The sequence below is a fragment of the Acomys minous genome (assembly GCF_964271855.1).
Source record: "Acomys minous genome assembly, chromosome: 19".
NCBI classification, from domain to species: Eukaryota; Metazoa; Chordata; class Mammalia; order Rodentia; family Muridae; genus Acomys; species Acomys minous.
Window position 1 is genome coordinate 58465357 of NC_140499.1, and position 26478 is coordinate 58491834.

General features: G+C 44.3%; 1 protein-coding gene across 8 annotated transcripts in view; it reads left to right on the top strand.

The window, feature by feature from the left end:
* SH3D19 (SH3 domain containing 19) overlaps positions 1 to 26478 on the top strand; it is a 157165-nt gene that overhangs the window by 103079 nt on the left and 27608 nt on the right. For 2 of the 8 annotated variants that reach the window (XM_084768551.1, XM_084768550.1), the window contains exons 3-10: positions 3202 to 3242; positions 7261 to 7300; positions 8709 to 8751; positions 10929 to 11070; positions 11203 to 11365; positions 12464 to 13453; positions 20783 to 20890; positions 24614 to 24726. In XM_084768551.1, coding sequence (XP_084624677.1) covers positions 7285 to 7300; positions 8709 to 8751; positions 10929 to 11070; positions 11203 to 11365; positions 12464 to 13453; positions 20783 to 20890; positions 24614 to 24726 — 1575 coding nt within the window. In that variant the 5' untranslated portion in view covers positions 3202 to 3242; positions 7261 to 7284. The remainder of the gene's footprint in view (positions 1 to 3201; positions 3243 to 7260; positions 7301 to 8708; positions 8752 to 10928; positions 11071 to 11202; positions 11366 to 12463; positions 13454 to 20782; positions 20891 to 24613; positions 24727 to 26478) is intronic. The other 6 variants (XM_084768552.1, XM_084768553.1, XM_084768548.1 and 3 more) reach the window with 4 other exon arrangements.

A 26478-nucleotide genomic window follows, 5' to 3' on the forward strand; every position in this document is an offset into this window, starting at 1 on the left:
CTTTGGGAAATGTAGCATCGACGAGGTGTAGAGATCACTTGGTTGCCGCATCCTCTGATGAGCTGAAACACCTAGGACCAGAAGTGGTTTTTGGATTTGAGAGTCTTTCAGGTTTTGGGGGTATCTGAGTGGACTTGGTGAGGTATCCCTAACCCAGAATCCAAAGTGCTCCAAAGTCTGCAGTCTTTTGAGTGTCGTGGCAGTGCTCAGAAGTTCAGATTTGGATTTTTAGAACAAGACCCAGGATGCTCAACGGTGACGTGAGGCGTAAAGAAGACTTAAAACAGTAGAAAGGGTTTGTTTGTTTGTTTTTTTTCCTTGTAGTCAGTGGGTGACTTAAAACAGCAGAAATGTACCAGCCCACTGGTTTTGCTGGACGTGAGGTGTCAGGGGGCCAGTGTTCCTCTGAAACCCACGGGCAGAGCATCCTGAGTTCCTAGTTTCTGTGGTCACCAACAGTCTTTGATGGTTCCCAGCTCCAGGCAGCATCACTGTCCCCATGGGGGCCTCTCCCTGGGTATCTCTGTCATCCAAGCAGCCAGCTATCTTGGCTTGCGCCCATCCTGCCCCTGTGTGATTTCATCTTAACTAGTGATATTTGTAATGGCCCTATTTGAGATAAGTTGCATGCAGAGGTACCAGGGGTAGAATTTCCAATAGAGCTTCATGGAAGATACCGTTCAACCATACCATCCCCCCCCCCAGCTCCACCCCGTGAGTATAGAGTGGTAACAACGGGTACTTTTAATGAACTTCATCCCTGGTTAGTGAACAGAGAGATTGCAGTGTACTCAAACAGCCCTTTTCCTTAACCTGGACACGTATATAACATGTCAGCTTTCCACCCCTCGTTGTTTCTATTTATATGTATTTACTCTGTGTGTGTGTGTTGGGGGGGGGTGTCTTTGTGTGGGTATGTAGGTGTGTGTGTGAGCGTGTGTATGTGTGTGACAAGGTGTACATATTGATGTGGGAATCGTCTGCCGTAGGGTTCTGGAGATCCAGCTCAGATCCTTGCCAACAAGCACCTTTACCCTGCTGCCCTCTCTTGCTGGCCAAGCCATAGTGCAGCTATAGGTGCAGCAAGCCTCGACCTATTTGCTTCTCAGAGCAGTTGCGTCTGCATGACTTTCTTATTAATTTGCATTTCAAGTAATTATTTTGTAGAAGGCCTTTAGGAACTCTTTCGGAAGTCAATATTGCTAAGATAGTTCTTGCTTCCTGCCATCACACAGCTTCTAGAACGTGTCTTTCTTCCTTCTGAGACAATGCATTATCTTAGTGCAGTGGTTCTCAACTTTCCTAACGCTGCGTGACCCTTTAATACAGTTCCTCAGATTGTGGTGACCCCAACCATAACATTGTTTTTGTTGCTACTTCATAATTGTAAGTTTGCTATTGTTATGGATTGTGATGTAAATATGAGATATGCGACACACAGAGCGGGTCTTGACCCACAGGTTGAGAACCTCTGTCTTTGTTCCTTCTGCACAGCAGAAGGCCACAGACCAGGTCATTCATAATGAGTAGAAATTTATTAGCCTCTGGTTCTTCTGGCAGCTGGGATGTCAACAACTTATAAACTGACATCGGAAGAAGACTTTCATCTTTGTGGAAGGCAGAGGGGCAGGTGACAGAGAGCATGTGTGAACAGGAGCCAAACTCAGCTCCTCTATCATGAGTTCACTCCTGCCTGCTTGATGACAGCAGGGCCCTTACAGCCTGATCACCTTTAACTAGGACCTCCCAATATTGGTTCATGGGAGTTAAGCTTCTAATAAATTCTTTGTAGGAGATATGTTTAAACCACAGCAAGTTTATTCTTTTTTTAAAAAGATTTATTTATTTATTATTATTATTATACAGTGCTCTGCCTCCATGTACACCTGCACACTAGAAGACATCAGATCTCATTATAGATGGTTGTGAGCCACCATGTGGTTGCTGGGAATTGAACTCAGGAACTTTAGGAAGAGCAGACAGTGCTCTTAACCTCTGAGCCATCTCTCCAGCCCAGCAAGTTTATTCTTAAAGAACCCTCCTTCAGATGAACTGATACCCTGGAGTTTCAACTTACCTACTTGTGAGACCTGGTGTAGTTTGAAAGAACACAAATTTTAAAAGCAACTTTCTTAGTTACTTAGCTGCTGTGAAGAGACACTGTGACCAAGGCAACTCTTACACAAGGAAGCATTTGGTTGGGGGCTTGTTTACATTTTTAAACGGTTGGTACATGGTCATCATGATAGGAAGCAAGCAAGCATGGTGGTGGAGCAGGAGCTGAGAGCTTTATATGCTGATCCACAGGCAGCAGACAGAGAGAGACCCTGGGCCTGAGTTTGGCTTTTGAAAGCTCACAGCCTGCCCCTCGAGCCACAGCTCCTCTAACAAGGACACACCTCCTCCTAATCCTTCTCAAACAGTTCCATGCCCTGGTGACTAATCATTCAAATATATTAGCTTACAGGGACCTATTTTCATTCAAACCACCGCAGCAAGTATAATTTTTACAGACCATTCTAAAAAAGTAAGAAATGTTATAAACAAATTCTTGGTTGTTTCTCCCTCCTCCCCCCCCCCAAAAAAATTCCTCTCATTAAACATGTTGTCTTTTTTATTTTTTTAAATGCTCCCAAAGACCATTTGATTTGAGAAAAAAACAACAACATTAACAACAAACATTTTGTAGCTAGAGAGTCTTGGCCAATGAACAATCTCGCTGGAAGAAGAGGTTGTGACTTTTGCAAGAGCACAAAGATAGCCAGCTACTGAACAGAAAAAAAAAAAGGTGGAAGATTGCCCTGTTGGGTTGAGGTGTTTTAAAGCCCTATCTAAAGAAGAAAGTATTGACCTTTAGGTCAAATTACTATTCAGGTAATGTATTTAGATCTGCCCTAAGGTTGTAGGAGAGCTATGTAAAGTTCTTTGAGCATCATGTAATCACACTGTCTGAGGAGGAGGAGTGTCCAGACTTTCCCTGGGAGATGTAATTTGTAGGTTTCTATGAAAGCAATTTTAAGGCATCGTAATAATAAAAGGCAATTTTACATATTTCACTAATTTTCGTTCTGTAAAGAGGCCAGTAACTAATGTCTTATGCTCCCAAAGTGACCTGGCATTGTGAAAAGCTATTCTCCACAGGTGTAATACATGTGATGAATGTGTAATACATCTCTCTCTCTCTCTCTTTCTCTTTTCTAGCCAAGGACCCTTGTCATCCATTAGAGCGGTAATCAAGAGATGTAAGTTTGTTTTCTTCTGTTCTCTATTTTCCTCTGTGGTCATTACAAACGATGTCTTAGACGCCCAGCGAGTGGTCGTATATGATGACTCTGCCAAGGACCAAACAAGTGTAGCTTCTCCTAAGAGGTAATAACGCATTTCCACAGCTAGTTCTTCACCTGTCGTTGGTTGATAAGCCAGTATCTCAGAATTACACTTTCCATCATACAATCAAGCAACTTAAAACAAAACAAGGCTGGGCATGGTGGACATGCCTATAATCCTGTCACGTGGGAGGTGGAAATGGAAGGATTCATAGTTCACAGTCATCCTTGGCTACGTAAGGAATTCGAGGCCAGCCTGGGCTACATGAGACCCTGTCTTAACAAAGAAAAAAACCAAAAACCTAAATCTGGCAATGCAGTATCTATGAGTAGATAGAATTTTGTCTAATATTTTTTTCTAAAATAAGAGATATCTGTCTGCTGAGTTTAAAAACATTAAACCCTTGGATAAAGAAATGACTCAGTGGTTAATGTCACCGGCTGTTCTTCCAGAAGACCTGGGTTCGGTGGATCACAAGCATCTGTAACCCCAATTCCAGTAGCCCCGGCAATGCCCTCTTCTGGACTCCCAAAAGCACTGCGTGCACATGATACTCCAGACATGCATGCAAGCAAAACACATTAAAACAAAAAATAAGCCAGTATGTGGCACACGCCTTTAATCCCAGCACTCCGGAGGCAGAGGCAGGCAGATCGAGGCAGGTGAGTTCAAGGCCAGCCTGGTCTACAAAGCGAGTCCAGGACAGCCAAGGCTACACAGAGAAGACCCGTCTCAGAAAACCAACCAAACAAACAAACAAAATAAGAGAAATATCATATTCTGTCTATTTTGTATTTTGGTTAATTTGGTCTATTCATGAAATTTTTAAAAGCAATATAAATACAGCCAGACAGTGGTACCACACACCTTTAATCCCAGCACTCAGGGGGCAGAGGCAGGCAGATCTCTGAGTTTGAGGCCAGCCTAGTTTACAGAGTGAGCTCCAGGACAGCCAAGGCTACACAGAGAAACCCTGTCTCCTGGGGGGAGGGGGGCGGGGAAGGAAGAAAAAGAAAAAAAGGCTCAAACTTCTGCATACTTCATTCTCTCCAAGCTTAAATTTGTCTTTTATATCTTTACCTCTTGGCCAGTGTTTTAAAATTTGCTGTTGGTAAAGGATTTTAACGTTTTGTAAGATAGAGGCTCTGAAAAGGTCCTTTAATTCAACAGGACATGGATTGCCTATTACAGGAAAAGTAAACTCTTTTTTTTTTTTTTTTTTTTTTGGTTTTTCGAGACAGGGTTTCTCTGTGTAGCCTTGGCCATCCTGGACTCACTTTGTAGACCAGGCTGGCCTCGAACTCACAGCGATCCACCTGCCTCTGCCTCCCGAGTGCTGGGATTAAAGGCGTGCGCCAAGGAAAAGTAAACTCTTAATGTTTGAGACATCAGCAAAGACGTGCTGAGAGCTTGTTGTAGGATGAGGAAGTTTTGGAGCTGTTTGTGGGGGGTAGGGGGGGAGCAGCCACTTGGGAGATCAGGCTGGGCCGTGAGAGAGGAGGAAGCTGGCCCCAGCAGCCCCAGCAGAGAGACTGAGGAGATGAGGCAAAGGAAAACTGAGCCAGATTTTGGGTTCTAATGGCTGATCTGCCTTTTAATTCCTATCTGTCACGCACATCGCACAGACTACACGTGTCTGCGTGTGTTCCGGTGCTAGACAGGAAGATAGATACAGTGCTCTCACTCGAGGAAATACAAAGTGAGGAGTAACTACCAACACCCCCCCCCCATTCCTCCTCTTACCTGTTCTTTAAGAAAATTGGTAGGGCTAGCAAGGTGGCTCAGTGGTTAAGAGCGGCTGCTCTTCCAGAGGCCCCGGGTTTGAGTCCTAGCATTCACATAGCAGGTCACAAACATTTATGACTCCAGTCCTGAGAGACCCAGTGTCCTCTTCTGGCCTCTGTGGGCCCCGGGCATGCGCAGAGTACACAGGTGTACCTGCAGGGGAAACACCCATACACATAGTTACTGATAGGTGTGAGTCACCATGTGGGTGCTGGGAATCCAACCTGGTTCTCTGGAAGGGCAAGCCAGTGCTCTTAACCATTGAGCCATCCTTCTAGCCCGTAATCAAAAATAAATATATAAATAAAGAGAAAGTTGTAAATATTTTTTAATCATAGCAGTCAATTAAGATGTCTGTTTTATTATCCCAGAATCAATTATCTAACCTTGGCAAGAAGACAACCTTCATTACTTTCTCTCCTCTCTCTTTTTGGTTTTGGTTTTTTGTTTTTTGTTTTGTTTTGTTTTTGGTTTTTCAAGACAGGGTTTCTCTATGTAGCCTTGGTTGTCCTGGACTCACTCTGTAGACCAGGCTGGCTTCAAACTCACAGAGATTCACTTGCCCCCCAACGCCCCCAACCCCCTCACCCCCCTCACTCCCCCCCCCACCCCCCCCACCCCCCACCCCACCCCACCCCCCCCCCCCCCCGCCCATGCACCGAGCGCTGGGATCGCAGGCGTGCGCCACCACTCCCTGCTCTCCATTACGTTGTTAGAGCAATATTCCCCAATATTCCCCAGCCAATTGCTCTTCAAATTCCTTAATATTGATTCTATTTCCAGTCTGTTCCGGGCTTTTGTGCATTCATCCTTATAAGTCCTAAATAGTTTTTAAGGTTTTTTTTTAATGTGCTAATTGGATATAGCTAACCTTTCGTTAATCTTTTTTGCTGTTTATTTGTTTACTTTGGGTTTTTTTTTTTTAGCCATTATTTTATGTATGAGTGCTTAACTGCATGTGTACCTGCGTGCCAGAAGAGAACAGTAGACGGTATAGGTGGTTGTGAGGCACCATGTGGTTGCTGGGGATTGAACTCAGGACCTCTGGAAGAGCAGACAGTGCTCTCAGCCACTGAGCCGTCTCTCTAACCCCTTTGTTTTTTTTTTTTTTAAGACAAGGTTTTCTTGTTGGTGGTGATGGTGGTTGATTGTTTGGTTGGCTTTGTCTTGCTACATAGCTCAGGCTAGCCTGGAACTCACTGGGTACGCTAAGCTGGCTTTGAACTGATAGTGATTCTTCTGCCTCCCAAGTACTGAGATTACTGGTGTGTGCCATGGCTCTTGGCCCTTGCATTAACTTTTTAGACAAAAATATCCCTAGAATTCAGATTTACCCAACACTGTTTCCATGCCGTAAATCATGAACTGCCTCACATTAGGAAGTGGATTGTGAGTGAACTTTGTGTTACAGCTGAAGGGAGCCTGAATCCAGTGGGGTTAGTAATTCACGAGGGAGAGCTGGGATGTGGGCGGGGCTTCCAGACTTGAAGGCCACCGAGTTTCCTCTTCTGGATGCCTTTGATGTCACGTCACATGCATCCGCTCACACCTTGACCGAAAAATGTAGCTGCTGAGTTTTTTTTTTTTATTACTGTGACTTTTACCAATAGGGTTGTTCTATGGTAAGGACATTTATAATATGAAAATCCTTTTACATATCCATTTCCTCTCATAATTTAATAGATAATTTAAAATTATTTAGAATCAGGGCTAGCGTCTAACCACAAGGAGCCAAACTCTTTGGAGAAACAGACCGCTCGCAGCCTTGCTGGCCGCCACAGCTGTTTGACCGTGGGCTGCTGACACTTTTGCATCTCTTCCTGTAGTTTGAGGGGGAATCAAAGGTGGTCTGTCCAGGCTTAAGATCCTACTAAAACTTAGAGGGATCTGTGTCAGTGGTAATATTACAAAGAGGCATCTCAATTTATTTCATCAACTTTTCTTTCCCATTTACGTGTGCAGAGTGGGGAAACACTTGAAGGATCTGTGGAGTCTGCCCCGTGAGAATAGGGGCAGTAGTCTCTTAGGGAGAAAGCAACATGGCGGGTGGTCTTGTTGCTGAGTTCCTCGTAGAGCATAGGCAACTGGCTCGCCCCTCTCCCTCTCCCTCCCTTTCCTCTTCTGTAACCCCTTCTTTTTCTCCCTCAGCACTCTTGAATAGTGCACAGCACAATGCCCCGTGGAAGAGGTATGTTTACGCCAGTAAGACTCAAGTCTTAGGAAAGTGCTGTGTCCGCTGATTCCGGCGTTAGTGGTGACGGTGGGGATACGGCTGTGGTACGCACGGGTGATTCCTGATGCCATGAAACCTTCTTACCAATCAGACAGCTCCTGCAGATCTCTGACCTCCCCTGTTGTAGTAGATAACTTCCCTCAGAGTGGCTCAGCTTCCGTGTGAACGTCAACTGTCGGTGGAGCCAGATGATGTTATGAGCACGACCCAAGTCGCGATCCATACATGGGTTTGGGTTTCATATGTTGGCGGGCGGGGTTTAGCCTACGCAGCTCAGCATAGGTTCAGCTGTCTCAGTTCTAAGAGTAGCCCAAATTTCTCTCCGGCCTGCACTGGTGTCACGCTCGGCTCTGGAAGCCATGCTCAGAGAAAAGTTGGAAGGTGAAAGAGAGATGTGCGCTTCCGATCTTTCCAAATCCGAAGCACCTGGAAAGTGCAGTGGAGGGGTGGTGAACCCACCATTCAAACAGCCCGTCTCCCAAGCAGATGCCCCTGTGCACAAGTCTTTACGCTAGAGGGCTTGAAGATTGCCCCTGCTAAAGGGATCTGCTACATTAAAATGATCTCCAAAGGTGACATTTGCCACATTGTCCTATTGAATAGAGTTGCCTTATAAATAAGATTCAGGAAAAAATTCAAGCCATGGAGCTTTTATTTTTGGGCCAGGCGAGTAGATGGAGTCTCACTACATAGCCCTGACCAGCCTGGAGCTCACTAGGTAGACCAGGCTGGCACTGGACTCACCAGGATCCGCCTGCCTCTGCCTCAACGCTGGGATTAAAGATGTGTGACGCCACACCTGGCGGCCATGGAGATTTCTGAGTTTGAGAGTTGAGGGGAAAGTCATTGCTTCACACACAAAACTGTGTGTTATAAATGTGATGGTGAAAGTGTTTTGAGCACCTTTATGCTCATTATTATTTCTTTAATTAATAAAACTACTGGAAAGGTCAGAAAAGTTACTGTTTACACTAGTAATATAAACTATTGTATTAGGATAGTCCTGTAGATAAAACTTTAATGTTTTCCTTGTCATTGTCACTTTGTGTCATAAGCTCAAGGCCCCTACCATATAATTTCTATCTAATAACTCTTTTCTCTGCTCAGTCTTCACACTGTGATTTTTAGAACTACAGACAAGATATTTTAGATGCTGTTTGAAATCTAGTCTTTTCTGCTGTAATACAAATATATGATTATAATTATTTATCATTTTGATTTGTTTTTCTTAATAGTATTAAAAGTAATAGCTTGATTTGTGTCCTGTATAGGTTAACTTATTTCTAATTGTATATGCTATAGAAATTTAATATCTGTTGAATCTATTGATATGGTACTACATTGGTTTATTTTTCTCTTATAGCTTCTCGGACCTGTATTCAAAGTGAACTTCATCGGGATAGGAGGTATGGTTGCATTTGTAGTAGAGGGTATATTCTGATAATGAAAATTAAAATATCGCCAGTTCTCAGATTATTTCACCTTCATAAGCAGTGTTGTACTGAATTCTGCCTCATCAACATATCCCTGAATTCATCTATAAGATTGAAAAATGAAGGTTTTGCTTGAAAGAAGTGACACCGACTTTAAAAGATTCTTCTGTTTGCTGACATCAATTTTTAAGTAATTATTAAGCAATTATTATTTGTAAAACGTTATTATAATGACTTAGAGAAAAAGCTCTTCCTTATAAGTACTTAATAAATGCTGCTGCCCAGATATAATGATGGAAGGCAGGATAGAAAGTGGGTTGGAAGGATGAAAGAAGGGGCAGGCAAGGTCGGTGTATGGATGGTACATGGTTGGCTAGAAAGACAGTAAAAGGGTGGATAGACAGGTAGCAGGTAGATAGATAGATAGATAGATAGATAGATAGATGGATAGATAAAGGTATGAGAGAGATAGATGACAGAGAGATAGATAGGACAGGCAGACAAATGAACACATAGTTTTATGAGTCATCATCCTGCTTTCAACTTTTTATAAAGTACAGTAAAGAATAACGAGGAACACGGACTACGTGGGGCGTGGAGGGCTGAGACACTCTCACCTCACTCAGTAACCCGGGAAGTCACTATGAAGCCCTGGCAAGCCTCAGCTTCCTCCCGCTTCGGCTTTCTGAGTGCTGGCATTGCAGGTGCTAGCCTCTTATCCAGCAGAAAAAGGACTTTAGACTGAAGCAGAATGACGCCCAAATCCTGACTTCAGCGTTTTCCTACCCCATGGCCTCGAACGAGCTGCTGCCTCTCCTTAGCTGCCATATCCCTCTCTAAGGGGGCGCTGGTCACACCCACCTCACAGGTTGGATTAATGTATATTTCTAGTGCTCAGCATCAACTGGCAACTCTTATTAGTTAAAAAACGCTCTCAAGAGCTCAGAGGTTAAGAGCACTGACTGCTCTTCCAGAGGTCCTGAATTCAATTCCCAGCAACCACATGGTGCCAGACACCATCTGGTGCCCTCTTCTGGTATGCAGTCATAATAAATAAAATAAAATTTTAAATACATAACAAATAATTCTTTAAAAAAAGAAATAAAAGGCTGTCAATTGGCAATGGGGTTCAAATTTAATTAATGATAAAGTTATCATACTTTATAAGCTGGCAAGAGAATATATATGTGTGTGTGTATATATATACTTTTTATAACGGTGTATTTTATATTTTCATAGAATGTTAGAGAAGACAAGACAAATATCATTATTCCTGTTTGTTAGATAAGAAACAGAGGTTGAGACAAGCTGACTAACTTTCTCAGGGTCACATAGTTGGAGTTTGCTAGAAAAGCAAGTTAAAAATTAAACATAAAGTGTGGACTCAGAAGCCAGACACAGTGGCTCACCTCTTTAATCCCAGCACTCGGGAGGCAGAGGCAGGTGGATCTCTGTGAGTTCCAGGCCAGCCTGGCCTACAGAGTGAGTTCCAGGTGAGATCCCATCTCAAGTTAAAACAACAACAACAAACAAACAAAGCAGACTCGGAGTAAAACAGGACGGTTTTCTTGAGTCCCAATGACACAAGTACTCCAGGTGACTCACCGAGTCATGTCCACACTTGGGGTATGTATATACACACCAAGCTCTCAAAGTAGACGTGCAAATTTAAAACATTTAAAGGTGACTTCAGGTTGGGGCAGACATAGAGTGAGGAGAGTTGTTACTCATCACATGGCGACCTTCATTCTGTAAACACTTCATCACGGAAAACCAAGCAAGTCCACTGGCCAGTATGTTTCCTGCCTTAGACCACTCATTCGTACAACCTGCTAGCCAACAGCTCGAGCTGGGGCATTAAAGCTGAGATGCCTTAATCGGCCCCGCCCTGTCAACCAAAGCAGAGTTGAGCACGCAGGGCCTAACTCTCTTACGTTCAAGATTCACAGAGGGACGGTGGCTGTTCGCTCCCTTGAAGCCCGCCTAGCTGTGCTGTGTGGCTCCCAGGACCAGAACGGCCACGCTGAGGCGTCTAATAGACCTTGATGCTTGTTTTGGAAGGTGGTGGCCTCCGTGAGGCTGCCCACTGCTAGACAGGTGGTACTAGCTTGTTTCCTACCCGAGAACCTCACTGGGGCTCCATTTTCCAGGCGCCCAGAGATCACCATTGTGGCCGCAGAACCACTGAGGCCAGCCTCGTGGTTCCCAGTGGCTCCACCGCCGCCGGGACTGGGATTTCCCGCCACGCCTGTAGCAGGCCCTTGGAGACCCAATGACTTGGTTCCTGCCGAGGTGCGTAAACACCACGCGTGTGGCCTCTTTGCATTTTCTTTTCCAAATTACGTTCAAAGATTTTTCCGCAGTGCGACTTTAGGCCTGTTATTGCCCGTAGATGGAGGCAGTTTATTCTTCTTTGCTTTCCAGCTCCCGCCCTCCTATGAGCAAGTGATAAAAGAAATCAACCAAGTTCAGGTTAACGCTACCAACAACAACAATGCTGCCGCCGCTCCAAGGAGCACTATTACTTCTGCGACTCAGACCGACTTTCCAGAAGAAGTAGACAGCAACCTGCCTCAAAGTAATGCAAGTAATTCATCTTTCCTAATTCTGACCTAGTTCTAGGGGCCATAATCAGACGGGCCTCCGGCCTTTAAAATAATTTGCAAGTCGTGCATAATTTATTGAGCCTGGGTTCCTAGGCTTTGTGATCACTGCATGCTTTTTCAATTTGGGTACACAATGATTGCTATAATAGATCTTTCTTGAAAGCTGCAGCCCCAGTCTCTCGTCCACATCACAAAAACACCCCCTGTTTAACTCCCAGCATGCGTTACCATGGACCCCTTTGTTCCCAGTGAGGGTTTTACCTTTAGCAAGTTCAGCTCGGTAAGATGCAAAGGGTGATTGTTTTCTGGGCCTTTTCAGAATATTCCGTTGGGGCCATAGGGATGAGAGTGACTTGCCTTGTAAAGTAAAAGCATTACAGTGGTGGAGTTTTGATAGCCAGGTAGAAATAAATGGTTGGTGCGATGTCTAATGAGAGCCAGGAATTTGATGATACTTTAAAATATACAATGACTGAGCTGAGCCAGGCGTGGTGGCACACACCTGTAATCCCAGCATTCAGGGAGGCAGAGGCAGGCGGATCTCTGTGGGTTTGAGGCCAGTCTGGTGTACAGATTGAGTCCAGGACAGCCAAGACTATATACAGAGAAACCCTATCTCAAAACAAAACAAACAAACAAAAAATATACAGTGACGGGCTGGAGAGATGACTCAGAGGTTAAGAACACCTGCTGATCTTCCAAAGGTCCAGAGTTCAATTCCCAGGAACCACATGGTGGCTCACAACAATTTATGAGATCTGGCGCCCTCTTCTGGCGTTCAGGCGTACATGTAGGCAGAGCATGTAGACATAATAACTAAATCTTTAAATACATATATGTGTTTGTGTGTATATATACATATATGTACATATATATAATGACCGTGTTATAAAAACAAATACAAGATGTATAGTACAAAATGTAAGCTGACTACAAACAGCTCCCCAGTGGAAATCAAGTCTCTTGGTAGCCTATATGTATATATTTTTTAATCTATATGCTTTCCTGTTGAGTTTTCTGCTTCTCATATGACAACACCGTAACACCATACCTTTTCTCTGTTCGTTTTGTCCTATCAGCACTACAGGCACCTCTCACGCCTCTTCAGCCTTCACCAGCAGCCTCAGTTGGTAATCTCCCCGCAAGTGTAGCACCCTTAATAGTCTTTGACATTTCTGAGGAACAAAACTGCCCTGAAATCCCCAGTGCTACAAGATGTCCAGTGCCAAGGCCAAGATCAAAAAGCAACCTCAGACCAGTAGCTAGGGACGGTAACAGTAAAGACAAGAGTATCCAGAAAAGCCCAGTGACCCCCAGAGAAGACTGGCCATCCCAGTGTCTGCTGGACAGCACCTGCAGTTTAGACAGTCAGGCAGTGATGAACATTATGAACACAGAACAAAGCCAAAATAGTATTGTTTCCAGGATCAAAGCATTTGAGGGTCAGACAAATACAGAAATCCCAAGTCTGCCCAAGAAACCAGAGATTCTTCCCCGCACGGTTCCCCCGAAGCCTGCTGTTTCCTCAGGGAAACCCCTGGTGGCGCCCAAGCCAGCTGCTAACAGAGCTTCTGGAGAATGGGACTCGTGGGCCGAAAACAGGCTCAAGGTGACTTCCAGAGAAGGGCTCACCCCATACTCATCGCCACAGGAAGCCGGAAGCATCCCAGTAACCAAACCTGAATTGCCAAAGAAACCAACTCCTGGCCTTACACGAAGTGCGAACCATGAGATTTCGGGACGAAGGCCCATAGCCGAGAGCCCTGATGCCGGGAAGAAAGTCCCAACTCCGGCTCCCCGGCCTTTGCTGGTGAAGAAATCAGCCTCCACGGATGCCCCAGCCTACCCTTCGGTTCCACCGAAACTGGTTTCGGTTCCTCCCCGGCTCTCAGTAGCATCCCAAGCCAAAGCGTTCAGGTCACCTGGAGAAGGGCCGCCACCCAACCCCCCAGTTCCAGCTCTGCAGAGCAAAACCCTGGGGGACATCGACCTCATCAGCTTCGACGATGACGTTTTGCCCGCCTTGGGGAGCCCGGCAGAAGAACCCACTGGTGGTGAGACGGTTCTAGGTGAGTAAAACTCTGACGTGGAATAGAGCCTGAACTCGTCAGTAATGCCTCATTCTCTTGCTGTCTTGGTTTTCAGTACATATGTATATATATATGTTTCAAGACCGCATAGACGGAAATAAGAGACATGGAGTACATACATGACCAGAAAGGGCGAACATGGAGTGGGAGGTAGAGACAAGAGTGGGCCAAAGACGAGTAGACCCGGGCTGGGGACCAATCAGTTGTAGGACAGTGGGAGGACGAGATGGAAGCTTTTCACACACGGAGGATGATCTCTTGCTGACCCGGTAGGGGTCCCAGCTGAAGCCAGGAGAAGGGCCCACACCGAAGGAGGGATCCTGCAAGAGTGATGTCCAGAGCCAGGGCCCACGTGCTGCAAGATTCTTTCCCATAATCCTCACAGAATATCTTGGCGATGCAAATTTCTGTGAATAAAACTCTTTAACAATTGTGAGTGTGCTGCCAAGATCGGGATAATTAAATTTCCCGAAGGCGGAGAGAATGTTTCTTTTCCTCACACTATTCAGACAGCAAAGCTTATCTTGCCTTCGAGGTAAAATTTATCTTTGATCTGTCAAACCAAACGGATCCACACGTCACTGATAAAAATTCCTTTTGCTATTGTTGACTTATCTGGATGAAATGGGGGCCTATGAACTTAATAGTATTTTCCAGATTTTAACTGTTCTCTTGGAAATATTAAGCATACCTTAGAATGGTATGCTTACCTTAGAATACATGATTTCAAAGACAGAGTGTGGCCTAGCACTGAAGGCTGAGTTTGGAAGATCACAAGTTCAAGGACACCCTGGGCTACAATCTGAGACTTGTCTCAAATAACAAAAAGTCTTGTATACCTTGTGTATTGTACATGGTATCAGACACATTTGTTAGGTATTTATTTTGTACACAACATTATAACTGGCTGTGGCATATAAAGCAAAAAGACATGTCTCTTATCAATAAAAAGCAAAAGGAAAACACTTGACTATACTGAGCTTCTGCTGATAGTGCGAACACTGTGAGGGATTCTGTTTTTATTTAATGTATCAAACAAATTTGATTTAATATAGAAACCCTCTCTATGGCATTATTGGCCTCACTTTGCAGATGAAGCAAACAGACTGAGAAATTATCAGTGTCATAACAACTATTTTCCCAGCCATGGCTCTTTGTGTGTGTGTGTGTGTGTGTGTGTGTCCGTGTCCGCTTTGATTTGTGTGTTATTGGGGGGTCAAGCCCAAGAGTTCACTCATTGTGCTACCAACTCATCTAAATCCCCAGCCCCTATATTCAGTCTTTTTATTCTAAGTCTTGTTTGGTTTTCACATTATGTTTGCTACCCAACATTTTCAGGACTCCCTAAGCAACGCAAACCCTTACAGACTATTTTAATGTTGTCGCTGTCATTTTCTTATCAAAACCTTTTGATCTAAACCTTTTGAGTGTCAGAGAAGGGCGGGGATGGGGAAACGATGCGAACCAAACAGATGCTGCCCTTTTAGAACCTGCTTGGTACTGTGGGGTTGGGAACTTGGTTAAAATTGCTGGGGATTTCTTCTGTATTGTAAGGCAGATAATGACAGGCATCTTCAAACAGGAAGCGGAGCAGAAAATGTTGGGCGTGGCTGCGGTTCCATGCTTCCCGCTCAGCCGTCTTTGAGTCTTGGTGTCTACCACTGCACTGCACAACATCTCACTATCAGGGCTGTCCTTTTGGCAACATGTATAATTTGTATGCCCCGCCTGACTTTACCATTGCTCTTAACCATGGAGTCATAGGGAGCCCAGTGTTTATCTTTATATACAAGCCTACTACCCTGTATTCCGCACCTCACTTGGTGACAACCTCACATAAACAGCCTTCCCTAGAGAGACAGAGGCTTCTCTCCCTATCACAGAGTATCTAGCTATTTGGGTTTGGAGAAGAATAACTGAGTGTGACCTTTAGCACTTCCCTTAGCCTGACAGTGCCTCTCTTTCCTCACCATCACCTGCTTTACCTTGGGACGCATCCTTCTGTTCCTGTAGACTGCCCCACTTTCAGCCTTTGTGCGGGATGACTGCCTCTTCCTTCTAAGCTCTTCCCAAGCCTCTCATCATCCCCTGACTACAGCTGCCCAAGGGATTTTCCCAGAGTGCACCCTGGCCTTGTGGCTTCCTATGATTGTTACCCTCCGAAGGCCTTCAGGATCACCTCGGCCTCTCAGTACTGAGGAATTTTTGTTTGTTTTTTGACTGGGGAATTCTGTGAGGTTTTCCTGGTATTTCATCATATGGTATCATTATAAGTAAATAAAGGTTTAGTTTGTGGTCTCTGCGAACACTTGCCTAATTGGTCCAGGTGTTAACCAGAAACTGGGAGAGGAACACAGAAGAAAATTCAGAAATATATCTTTGCTCCTCTTTGTCTTCCCTCAAAAAATAATGAAAAACTAATAAAAGTGTTCATAAAATGAGATTTCAGTATTAATCTCAGGAAATAGAGATCAAAAAATACTGACACTATGGAAACATTGTAAAGATTAGAAAAATTATTAAAGGAAAACTCATAAAACACACAATTTAATATTGGATTCATTTCATAGGTGGAATGCCTTCCAGGTTAATGTAATAAAGCCAAGAAGTATTAGCGATTCCACTTTATACCCATACAAATCATACCCAGTTGTCAGGAAAAAAAAAAAAGGCAGAATGCTTCTGCTGTCAGCTCCGTTACACAGACCAGAATAATAGTTTACCATCCAATCTCTGCTATTAACAAAACTCCAGAGAGAGAAATGACAGCAAAGCAAGCCAGAGATGGGGAAACTAATTACAGCAGCAAACATCTTATTACAGACAGGTAATGGAAGGAAAACTACTGTATCATCAGTGTTTCCATCAGCCCAGTAATGAAGACCACGCGTAGGTGTAAAGGGGTCTGCTTGTTCGGCGACGCATGTAGAGTAATTGGTGGTGTTACGAGAAACTAGAGAGAAGACAGAAAGAGCACAGCAAATGAAAACACAGAAAAATGCCGCTGGCTTCCCTAGATTTGGGCAGTGCGTGAGCAGTCTCTGATAGAGTTGTCACCATGAGGTTGTTAAGCGCCTGGAGATCACAGGGGTCTGAGAACCTGATGCAGTCTGTGAGTCCTTCATCTCCTTTCAAAGGGTGCCCATTGGTCCTGCACGAACAGTTTTGAGGTACAACTCTCAGCATGTCAAGATCACACCTGGGCCCCAGATTAAAAACCTTTGCCAAAGAATACTGTAGATGGCACATACACATGTGTCTTAGTGACTTTTCTACTTCTGTGACGAAACATTAAGACCAAGGCAACTTCTAGAAGAATCTATTGGGTCTTATGGTTTGGGAGGGGTAGGGTCTCTGACAGGCATGGCAGTACAGTATCACGTAAGTACCTAAACAGCAAGCAAGCCTATTATTTCCTAGTATGGGTCAACCTCCATATGGTTTTTTGTTGGTTTTTTTTTTTTTTTTTTTGGTTTTGGTTTTGGTTTTTTTTTTTTTTATGTATGGTGCATGGAATAGGAATATATTTCAGTTGGTGGAGTGCCTATCAGGATGCCTATAGTTCCTGCACTGGGAGAAGGAACAGGAAGGTCAGAAGCTCAAGGTCATCCTCAGCTGCTTAGTGAGTTTGATACGGAAGATGTATCAAAATGTATCAAACTATGTATCACTGCCCAGGATACATAAGACCCTATCTCAAAATAAATCCTAGGTGTGGAGAATGGTGTTCCTGAAGTCTTAAGTAATGATTCTGGAAAGACTCTGAGAAGTTGGAAGTAGCAGATGGTGGAAGGCCTGATTTCCATTTTCTGTTAAGAGCCATTTAAACCAGGCGTAGTGGTGCACACCTTTAATCCCAGCACCCGGGAGGCAGAGCCACGCTGATATCACTATGAGTCTGAGGCCAGCCTGGTCTATAAAGTGAGTCTAGGACAGCCAAGGCTACACAGAGAAATCCGAAAGAGAGAGAGAGAGAGAGAGAGAGAGAGAGAGAGACAGAGAGAGAGAGAGAGAGACAGAGAGAGAGAGACAGAGAGAGAGAGACAGAGAGAGAGAGAGAGAGAGGAGGTATATTTTTAAAAAATGTTTGCCATCTATTTTTTAATAATAAAATGAAAGTATTTTAGAGTTTTCTCAGGATTTCCCCTGTATTTAACTTTTGTTTCATATATATATATATATATATCTTATACTATGTACTCCCATAAACGTTTACTAGCATTTTTGTTTCTGGAGTAAATTTCTAAAACTAAGGCACAGGACCAAAGGTCATGAACTTTAGACCTTTGAACAGTTGCCTTCTTCTACGCTGTGCCTGCAGCCCACAAATACAAGGGAGGTGCCATGCTTGCTTTGTGTGTTGTTGACCACACTCAGGACAAAAGTAAGCTTCAGCAGCTGAGGGCATGGCTCACTTGTAGGGGACTTGGGTGGCAAGCACAGGCCGAGGGTTCCACCAGCATGGCAATCCAGCCCAGCCTTCGGTCCTCCCTCCTTCTCCGAGATGGGGATGGTGCTGTTTGTCCACACCTGCAGTGATCTGTCAGCCCAGCACCATATGACTCGGTGAGCCCAGCTGGGGCCCATCAGCACACCATTCCTGCCAGTCTGCGGTGGTGGAACACTCTTTTTCACCAAGGCATGCATAGCAGAATAATTACACATGACCACGTCTGATATTTACGAGCAGCTAGTGGGCTGGAGAGATGGCTCAGAGGTTAAGAGCACTGGCTGCTCTTCCAAAGGTCCTTGAGTTCAATTCTCAGCACACAACCTTCTAGAATGTGAGATATGGTCCCCTTTTCTGGCATGCAGGTGTAAATGCAGGCAGAACACTGTATACATAATAATTAAATCTTTTACAAAAGAAAGAGCAGCTAGTGATAGGAAAACTAAGAGGAAGGGATGTGCAGCTAGGACACTGAGAACACTTTGTGTATAGACTGTAGCTAGCTTCTTGTGTTCAGGACCAAGTGGGGGACCCTTTGTCAGATTGTTGACATCTGCTCTCTCAGGGTGCAGGATTTGGATGTTCTGTACCGGCCTCCTCAGTGCCTCTGGACCTCCTCTCTCCAGCCACCACGCACCCCGGGCCCTTGCCCTGCACACTCCTATTCTGGAACAATAAGAAGGATTAAGTCACAATATGGCCCAGGATCCAACGTCAGGCATTCCACACTCAACATTTTCTTCTCCCTCTGATCTCACCCAGCAAACACTGGCCAGCAGATTGGAGATGCCGGAAGCAGCAGTACCACAGGGCAGGTTGACTACGCTGAGCTTATACCAGCCTAGAGCCTTTGAACTGTTTGGTCCTTTTGCCAGCAGGCCAAGGAGAAGGCACAGAGGCTGTGTCAGGGGAGGAAGTGACAGAGAGGGAGGATGCTACAGAGCATGTCATTTTATCCTACTTACTTTCAAGTCTCTCCTTTCTCTTTTAAAGATTTATTTATTTATTACTTACACAGTGTTCTGTCCTCATGTGTGCCTGCATAGCAGAAGAGGGTGCCCGCTCCCAGTATAGATGGTTGTGAGCCACCATGTGCTTGCTGTGAATTGAACTCAGGACCTTCAGAAGAACAGACAGTGCTTTTAACCTCTGAGCCAACTCTCCAGTCCCCATCTCCCATCTTTTATAAAAATTAGTTTTGTGGGGTGTGTGTGTGTGTGTGTGTCTGTCTGTCTGTCTGTCTGTCTGTCTGTCTGTCCATGCGTCCGTGTGGTACCCACATCTGTGTGCCTGCAGAGTCCAGAGGCAGACATTAAGTGTCTTCTTCTGTTGCTCTTCTCTTTTTTCCTTAAAGGGTCTCTCACTGAACCCCGAGCTCCCCTTTTCTGCTGTATTGGCTTATGAGCATCCTCTTGTCTCTACTTGCTCAGGGCAGCAAGTTTGGATTCTAGCTGTTGGACCAGGTCTTCATGTTAGCATGACAAGCCTTCTACCAACTGACCTATGTCCCAAGCCTTGGGTTTCCCATCTTCCCCCCTCCCCCAAAAAAATGTATATAGGAGAGCTGGGGAGACGGTTCAGTGGGTATGAGGTGAGTGCTTGCTGCACAAATATGAGGGCCTGAATTTGGATCCCCAGTACCCACATGGAGTCCAAGTATGGGTCTGTGCATCTGTAACCCCAACATAAAGTGGGGGCAAAGATAAACAGATCACTGGAGCCAGTCAGCTTCAGGTTCAGCAAAATAGCCTGCCTCAAAGGCGTAACAAGGATGGAACAGGACACCAGGCATCTTCTTCTGACCTCTGCACCATATGCATGCATGTGAACCAGCACACATACATACACGCACGCATGCATGCACACACATGTACACATGCATACACCACACTTACAAACATTTTTTAAAGATTTATTTATATGAGGGCGTGCCTCCATGCATATTTATGTACTACATGTGTGCCTAGTGCCCATGAAGGCCAGAAGCGGCAGTGGATCCTCTGGAATTGGAGTTCTAAGACTGATGTGGGTGCTGGGAACTGAACCCATGTCCTTTGCAGGAGCAGTAAGTGCTCCTAACCGCTGAGCCATCTCTCCAGCCCTACATACAATCATTTTTATAGACATAATTCTAAAATAATGAAAAGAGCATTTACATTAAAGTTTATTTCTTTCTCTTTTAAAAAAAATGGGTTTTTAGTTACATTTTTTATTTAAATTACTTACCCTAGGCATATCTGATTTACTTAAAATAAATTAACAAAGATAGAGAAATGCTAAGTCATATATCTTCGCCCCAGAGTTAAGACTTTAAAGGAAGATGTTTTATTTCTGAAATAAAACCCTTTTTACTTCCACATTATGTAAGTGTAGCCTCACTAAACTAAATCTGAGACAGCTGGGCCCTTCCCAGTGTCAGGTTGTAGGCAGAGGAGGATGAGGCCACGGTGAGCACACCCCTGGCGAGCGAGCACAGTGTTGCAGCCCTCCTGGGGCCTGGGGGTCCTTGCTGTTTGGAAAGACTGACTGTTGCAGTTGCCCCTCATTTGCAGACAGACAGACATGAAATGATTGCGCTCCCCCCCCCCCCTCGAAAGCCAGCTTCTACATAATTCAGGATTGTCCTGGATCTCTCTCATCAGAGAGGAAGAAAAGCCATATGAATTATTTACAGGGTACTAAATTATTTCCTTTTATGAGCTCCAACTTTGTTTTTGTCTCCGCAAACTGAGATTTTGTTTATCCATGAATAGTTTTCCCTGGGGCATGAAAAATATGACTCTTAAATTATGAATGAGGCTTTTTTGTTTGAATCTGTGTTAACTAAAACATGCAAAGTAAACTATGTTTTTCATTAGATCCCTTTCAGCTCCCCACAAAAACAGAACCAACAAAAGAAAGAGCCGCTCAGCCAGCACACACCAGGAAGCCTACTGTAATTCGAATCCCAGCCAAACCAGGAAAATGTAAGCATTTCTCTGCCTTCTTAGTTTACCCTCCCGGAGCCTCGGAGAAATCTGAATTGACTTATCAATGTCTGCTTTTGAAATTATGTGTAAGCTGCTGTTGGTTATTCACAGTCACGGGCATCCTGGAGCAAGGTGTCCTCTCGCCGTTTCTTTTGGAGAATTATCACTGAAAATTTGAGTTCTCTATTTCTGTAAGATTGATTTTAAACAAAGAGACTAAGCGACTATGAAGCTGAGAACAGTCATAGTATCCAGGCAGGTGCATGTGGTAAAGATGGGGGCGGGAGGGGGGGGAGCACTGAAACTAATAGCAAATGAATTTACATATGCCTATCAGGGGTACCGTGTTCCAGTCCGCTCCGTCTTCATATGGCGGGGTGTGAGTTGCTCAAAGAATTGTACCCACAAGCTTTAGAAACATCTAACAATCATACTTCTGTCTTAAAATGACTAAATTGCAAAAATAAAGACCATTTTTAAATTAGTGTAACACTAGGTTTTTGTGTACTTCCCTAGTTGATTTTTTTTTAATCTTACAATAAATGAAATTATATAACAGCTTTAGTAGTACTTCAAAAAGAAAATTGATGTTTAGGGTTGGGGATGGGACTGTATTTGGTGGAGTACTTGCCTAGCATACTGGAAGCCCTGGGTTCAATTCCTGGCAGTGATTAAAACTAGGAGAGATGGTGCATTCCTGTAACCCTAGCACTGAGAAGGTTAAGGCAAAAAGGGCAGAAGTTCAAGGTCATCCTAGGCTACACAGTGAGTTCGAGGCCAGCCTGGTCTACTCTAAGAGAGAGGGAGAGACGGAGGTAGAGAGAGAGGGAAGGAAAGAAGGAGAGATGGAGGTAGAGAGAGAGGGGAAGGAAGGAAGGAAGGAAGGAAGGGGTGGGGATGAGAGAACAGGTTCCTGAGCAGTTTCTGGCATTGCTGGAAATCACCACTCAGCTTCCCATGGCCTCTGGCATCATCATGCCTGCAGAGCTTTTGTGTGACCCAGGGATGTAGTCGCTTCTGTCTGACAGGCGGTCCTGCTCAGTCCTCCTAACACAGGCATGTGCTCACAGCTGGAGTGCCCCGGGAGTGTACAGGAACACACACTGAACTTTAGGGCACTGGCTTTTCTCTAAAATACTTCTGAGAAGCATCATATTGGTTTTAGTCTCTTGATGGTTCTGTTAGTCACTGACAGCGCTAAGCCAGTGGCAAGAAATTGAGCTGAGTGCCTGTGAAAAATGAGGAGAAAAGCCAAGGCGCTCAAAATCCAGCAAGCCTTGCTTCTTGGAAGGTTATATTGTAGTGTTGATTAAGGGAATGGTGACATAGTCGCTTTTGACACTGTAACATAGTCCAGAAAGGGGTAACATTGTTGTTGTTCACCTGTTTGCTGTTACTTTGTGCTTGTATTGTGGATTTAACAGGCATAGTAAAATATAAAGATCACTAATATTACAGAAACCTCATGTGGGAAGGGGTTTGCTCCGAGTTACACCATTGGCCATGACCACTATTATTCGTAGTTTTGCTGTAATGCCAGTGTTCCCAAGATCATCACCAAGTCAGGTGGATCACTAGGACCCCTCCCAGGACTCAATAGTCACGGTTATGACTCATTACTGATAAAGCAAATGAGACAGAATCCACCAATGGGTACAGTGTGGCAGAACCAGGTATACGCTTTCAGGAATCTTCTAGTAAAGCCAGACCACACAGGCGTACTCCACTCTCCCTACTGTGAGCTAAGACAACACACACAGTGCAGTCAAACAGCGCAGCTTGCCAGAGATGCTTTACCTGCGGCTGTTACTGAGGGCTGGTTACACAGCCGCCCTTGGGAACCTGGACAGAGTCTAAAGTTCCAGATGTTTGGAAGAAAATAACGGGTGAACATGAGCCGGGTTCTTCTGAGCTGTTGGCTCTAAGATGGTTAGTTGGTTCCAGGTGACCCATGCCTTTAATCCCAGCTCTCAGGAGGCAGAGGCAGGCGGATCTCTAAATTCAAGGCCAACCTGGTCTACCGAGTGAGTTCCGGGACAGCGAAGGTGACACGGAGAAACCCCCATCACAGGAAAAATCAATCAATAAAAGATGGTTGGTCCCATCATACAGTCCAAGTTTCTGAGGCAGCTAAGAGCACAGGTTGTGAGCAGGCCTTCCTGAAAGTGAGCAATGTCAGGCCTACTGGTTTCTTTTCCTAAACTGGGTTAGTAACTCTGAAATCATAAAAGGATAAGCTAAGAAATCAGCTTAAACTATTTTCCAAACAAAGCCCCAGGAACTGTTTTTTTTAAAAAAAGTGAATCTGCCCTGGTGGATGTGAGTGAATTGACATGCCAAAATGCTTCCAAAAGCCATTTCTCCAAAATTCTACTAGTATAAATTTTAAAATTGTTTATTTTTCTAATGGGTGATTTGCCAGCCTGTGTACCATGGTCTGTGAACAAGAGAGCAGATGTCAGATACCGCGGAACCAGAATGAGAGACAGTTGTGAGCTGCCATATGGGTGCCGTGAACCGAACCTGGACCCTGTGGGAAAGGAGCCAGTGCTCTTAACCACTGAGCTGAGATTTGGGATGGACAGGGAAGAAAAGAACAGCTTTGTGGTGCAAAGCCTCTTGTAGTCTTTGAACCCATCAGCTCCTTCCCCTGGAAGCTACCATATCCTCCCCCAGTTATTTGCATAGCTGGGTGCCTGCGTTCCTTCAGACCCTTGCCAGGTACCTTCGCTGGCTGTGTTAAAACTGGAACTGTATCTCTGGAGCCCGTCACAACCCATGACCGGGACACATTGCCTCCCTGTGTCCTTCCTGCAAGTTAGCGGCTAGCTCACTTCTTGCTTACTCCCACAGCAAGCTTTTAAATAGCGTGATCTGTTTCTTGTGAGACTGACGACCCGTCACAGAGGGAGAGTGTGCAGGAAGGTGAGACTGACTTGCGTGATCCTGTGTGTCTTCCTACCCAGAGCAGCCCTGCCTCTCACTACAAACACTTGCCTGTCTTAAATCGCTGTTTTCTTAGTAGCCGGCTTGGGCATTTTTCTCGCTCTGGGAATGTTTTTCCTGGCTTATGGATAAAACAGGAACCTGACAGATCGTCTACGTGTTAGAAGTTCCTTCGTTGGAGCTGGATATTGCAAGTGTTCGTGTGAACAAATGAGGATTCCCATATGCTTTCAGTGACTACACACACAGACAGTGTTAAAGGTGGCTTTAGCCTCCTGCCCTACGGTACAGTCATCCCCTCATGACGTATTCCTGCACACGGATTTTTAATTATATGGCAATAATTGAATCTAATCATCTCTATTTTTGTACTTTAAAGTAAGTTAGTATTACTGAGCTAAGTGTTTGGATATAAAGGTATTATTTCTGTAATTGAGGCTAATTATGGCCATTAACCTAAATTATCAGAAATATTTAGTTATTTGTGAGTGGGGGAGGGTTGGGTACTCCACCTATTAAGGACCATGTCTTACTAGAATGAGCACAGAATTTTGGTTCAAATAAACCCAACAATTACCGACATCAATAAATTAAACAGTTCTCTCAGTTTTCTTAATCCCAGTGTGTGTAAAATAAGTAGCATACTGTTCCCTGAGATTACCATGTCCATGCTGGCTGTCATGGCGGCCACTTGTCCCGCTGTGGCAACGGGGTGCTGGAAATGTGCCTAGCACAACTAAAGAACAAAACTTCGGTTTTCTGTCTTCCCCCCAGGTTTACATGAGGATCTACAAAACCCACCTCCTCTTCCTGCCGAAAAGCCTGTCGGAAACACTCATGGTGCAGTATCTGGAAAGCTCAGTAACCCTGACAGAACCAGAAACCCAGTAAGTGACACGGAGACGTCGTTAGGCCTAATACAGAGCTCTGAGCCAGTTCTGCATGCTCAGTTGCTGTTTAAATTGTCTAACCAGTGGCTGGGTTTTCAGAAACATTTTATGAGAATCCAGTTGCTAAACTTCATGTACTTAACTTAATGTTATATTCTATATATACATTTGGTTTATTCGATACAGAGTTTCCTGTGTATCCCTGACTGTCCTGGACTTGCTTTGTACTCCAGGCTGGCCTCGAACTCACAGAGATCCACCTGCCTCTGCCTCCCAGTGTGCTGGGATTACAGGCATGTGCCGCCATACCCGGCTCTCAAAATTTTACAAGTCCCTATAGAAGGATTGAGTTCATTCATTGTACTTCATTATAAAATAATTTCTCCTGTACCAATATAATGGCATTATCTTCTACATGATACTATAATAATAATGATGAGCTTATTAAAACTTCCCCCAAAAGCTTTAATATTTGTAGAAATAAATTAGGCAAATTGTTAGTTTTTGTTTAAAACACTCATCTATTCTTATTAAAAAATAATAATTTAATATAAGTACCCTAAGAACTTTCCTCTTGAAATTTAAGAAAAAAAATTTAATTAAAATATGATGCTTTTCTATCCATTTGATAACATGCCTAGAATATTTTTATATATTTTTTTATTTCAACCATTTTTAGTACTATTCCCTCATGTGTTTCTTAAATTTTCCTTTTGGTGGGTGATCTTTATGGCTTGTTTCAAGAGAAATCAATTCTTAAAGTCTTTAAACCAATTCAGCTCAATTTTTATAATAGTTTTACCCTGTGCATTAACCATGTTCATCATACAGGCAAACCCATCTAATCATCTAGTGGAGAGAAATTTCTTTGAAAAAGACATTAAATTAAATTAGCCAATACCAAGTTAATGAGATTCTTCTGTAGAATGAATTAAAATTTAGTGATCATTTGTATCTTCAAAGTACTTGATAATAAATTTTTATTAAAAGTGGGCCAAGAAAGCCCAAAAGCAGATAGTAGGGCCCCTGCCACACTGTGATCCCAAATGTCAACGGAGGAATAGTTGCTTGCAAAGATCTCTGGCTTCTGCTCTGGAAAGGCTCCTGAAAGAACTGAGAATGTGATGAGCAAGTGTGCGCTCGCCGGTCAGGTTCCGTGGATAACAAAGCTTTGGGAACACTCAGATCGCCACCTGCAGTGTAGGGCGACACCTACATTTAAAAGTAAAAAAAAACGTTTGGATAAGCTAAGCCACCCGAGAGAGCTCCTGAGTCCATAACTACATCTCAGCCCCACATAAACATAAGAAAATCCTGCCCTACACCCATCACAGAGCGAGTCAGGGCCGTGTGCATGCTCCCATGTGCAGACAGTAATAGAAACAGTGAGTCTGGAGAAAGGGGCATGAGGAAACAGATTATAGGTTCAGTTTGGTGGTTTTCCTGAAGTCACGAGTGTGACTTCTAGAGACTACAGTGAAACATTTGCCTAACAATTTTGTTTTGAGAATTAGAACTACTGAGTTTATTTAGATCTGCAGCCGGAAGGACTAGAGCGAAGGGGAAGCTTGTAGAAAGCGTCAGTGTCGCAGTCTAGGAGGATACACAGCCTTTACCAACTGTCCCTTTTCACAAAAGCCGGCCCACCCGACAAAACTCATCTCCGACGAGTGCCAGGGAACTTTCCATCCGCTCCGGTGGCTACAGTTGCCACATCTCACTTCCATCACTTAAGCGATGGACTCCAGG